The 2,177-nt window shown below is 46.5% G+C and overlaps 1 protein-coding gene across 1 annotated transcript in view; it reads left to right on the top strand.

The window, feature by feature from the left end:
• The window catches only part of STAB1 (stabilin 1), an 85,222-nt gene that overhangs the window by 41,916 nt on the left and 41,129 nt on the right, over positions 1-2,177 (top strand). The window contains exons 21-23 of the mRNA XM_010561638.1: positions 401-502; positions 1,462-1,548; positions 1,914-2,025. Of these exons, the coding sequence (XP_010559940.1) occupies positions 401-502; positions 1,462-1,548; positions 1,914-2,025 (301 nt within the window). The remainder of the gene's footprint in view (positions 1-400; positions 503-1,461; positions 1,549-1,913; positions 2,026-2,177) is intronic.

Below are 2,177 nucleotides of genomic sequence, written 5' to 3'. Positions count from 1 at the left end.
CCCCCCCCCCCCCCCCCCCCCCCCCCCCCCCCCCCCACTTTCTCTTTCTTTCCCTCTTTCTTACCCTCTATTTCTCACTCTGGCCCTTTCGTCCCCCTTGTCTTCTCTCCCTCTCTTCCTCCCCCTCTCTCCCTACCCTCACCCCCTACATTCATTCTCTCCCTTATCATAGATACTATTATTTGAACAAGGGCAGCACCTTGGCTCAGACTTGGGGTCTTCTGGGAGCAAGAGGAAAGTGCTGTGTGCCTTCTTTCATGATAGGCATGCCATAATGATATCTTGTTCACCTTGGCTCCTCTGTGAACTTCCTCAGCTCAGAGATAGGCATAGTTGCTCTCTGCAGCAAAAAGAGCAGAGGGGAAGCTTACAGTGCTGATGACTTGATTTGTTTGTACAGGAACCAACGCTCTTCCCAAAAGAATGTGTCTACATCCATGATCCACAAGGCCTGAATGTCCTGAAGAAGGGGTGCGCCAGGTACTGCAATCAAACTGTCACGGTGAGTGTGATGGAAGACCACATTCCCTTTGAAAGGAGCCCAGCTTTGCCCTTCCTCTTTCATCAGGAAGAGCTCTGACTCCTTGAGCTGAGAGGGCTGGATGGGAGCAAAAAGGAAGCTGTCCCATGCAAATGGCTGTCCCGAGGACCATCACATGAACTGGCTACCTGCTTTTTCTTTGGAAAACAGAGAGAGCACAGGGTAGCAACCTGCTGCAAATGTTAGAAAGCAGGTCAGTTGAACCTGAGTACAGTAAATAAATAAAATAAAGCACACCAGTTGCAACCAACCAAGCTGGAGGAAGCCATGAGACAAATGATGCAGTGTTAGCCGTGGCATGTTTTCTCTGAGAGTGCCCTGGGTTTAGCATTTCACCCAAAGGAAGCTGAGCACAGGGAAAGTGCTGTAAGCTGTGAAGTGATAGCATCCTGTTTATGAAGGGTTGTCAGATGGTTCAGGAAAGTCGATCTTAGCAAGTTTATGGACCTCACGTTTGTTTGCAGCTCCTGAGCTCTCACAGTGCTAACTATATGGAATGATTTGTGGATGTCACATTGAATACTGCTGATTGTTTGTCTTGTGATTGTTCTTCTATTAGTCAGTTGTAACCTGCGATCCAGGACTGCTCCATCCCTCCAAAGGAACACAGTCCTCAGCAAGGATAAAGTAGGAGTGAGTGGGCCAGCTATTAAAGAAATAAAAGCTCACAGAAAACATGGACCCTATTTGTTGAAGTCTGAGAGCAGAAAATAGTGATCTATTCTGAGAAGAACAGGCTGTGAGCAGAAAGAGGGGTATTGTTGAAAAATAATTTAAGTGCAGGAGGATGCCAAATGAGACAGTCCATTTCAGTCCATGGCAGAGAGGAGGACTAGGATTTCAGAATTATGAGGGCAGGATGACTCCAGGCAATTCTTGATAAGTCACGTCATACCTTACCAATTTTGCTTTTGTTTCAGAAACCTGGATGCTGCAAAGGATTCTTTGGTCCAGACTGCATGCCATGCCCAGGGGGATATTCCAATCCATGCTATGGCCGGGGGAATGTAAGTACAAAAGATCCTGCTGTGTTGCAATGAACAGTTGAAACAGTGTGGTTAGAAAGTGTAGTTGTGGATAAGTACAATTCAGAGTTTGTGCTTCAGGCCTAAGCCCACAGCGGTGGTAGCAGAAGATCCAGGGAGAATGGCACATACTCAGTGAGTTTTCCATCTCAAGCTCTAATGTGAACCATGTCATGGCTCTTGGGGACAGCTCTGGCTATGTGGGATTTTGTATTACTACCACCACTCTTCAAAGTCCTATTTTTTACTGCAAGTATCAAAGTGCCTTTGGTAGATATCAAAGCCTTGGCTTTGCCTTGGTTCCCTGAGTTTCAATCACGTTGGTTTTCTTTTTGTTTTCCTTACAGTGCAGCGATGGCATACAAGGGAGTGGCAACTGTCAGTGCTTTGAAGGCTTCAAAGGAATAGCCTGCCACATCTGTTCAAACCCAAACAAGCATGGCGAGAACTGTGACGAAGGTTGGTAATTCTGGTAGAGAGAGGAGAGGAAAATGTAGGGCAAGGATATAGTGCAAGTTCATAGTGGATTCCCTTCTGGCAAGATCAGTGTCACAAAAGAAGTGACAGAAATGTCATCATGGGTGTCCCTTCAAGCAACAGTGGAGAAAACA

This window comes from Haliaeetus leucocephalus, unplaced genomic scaffold (genome assembly GCF_000737465.1).
Source record: "Haliaeetus leucocephalus isolate CR32 unplaced genomic scaffold, Haliaeetus_leucocephalus-4.0 Scaffold148, whole genome shotgun sequence".
In the NCBI taxonomy this organism is placed as follows: domain Eukaryota; kingdom Metazoa; phylum Chordata; class Aves; order Accipitriformes; family Accipitridae; genus Haliaeetus; species Haliaeetus leucocephalus.
This window is presented reverse-complemented; position numbering and strand designations above follow the sequence as displayed.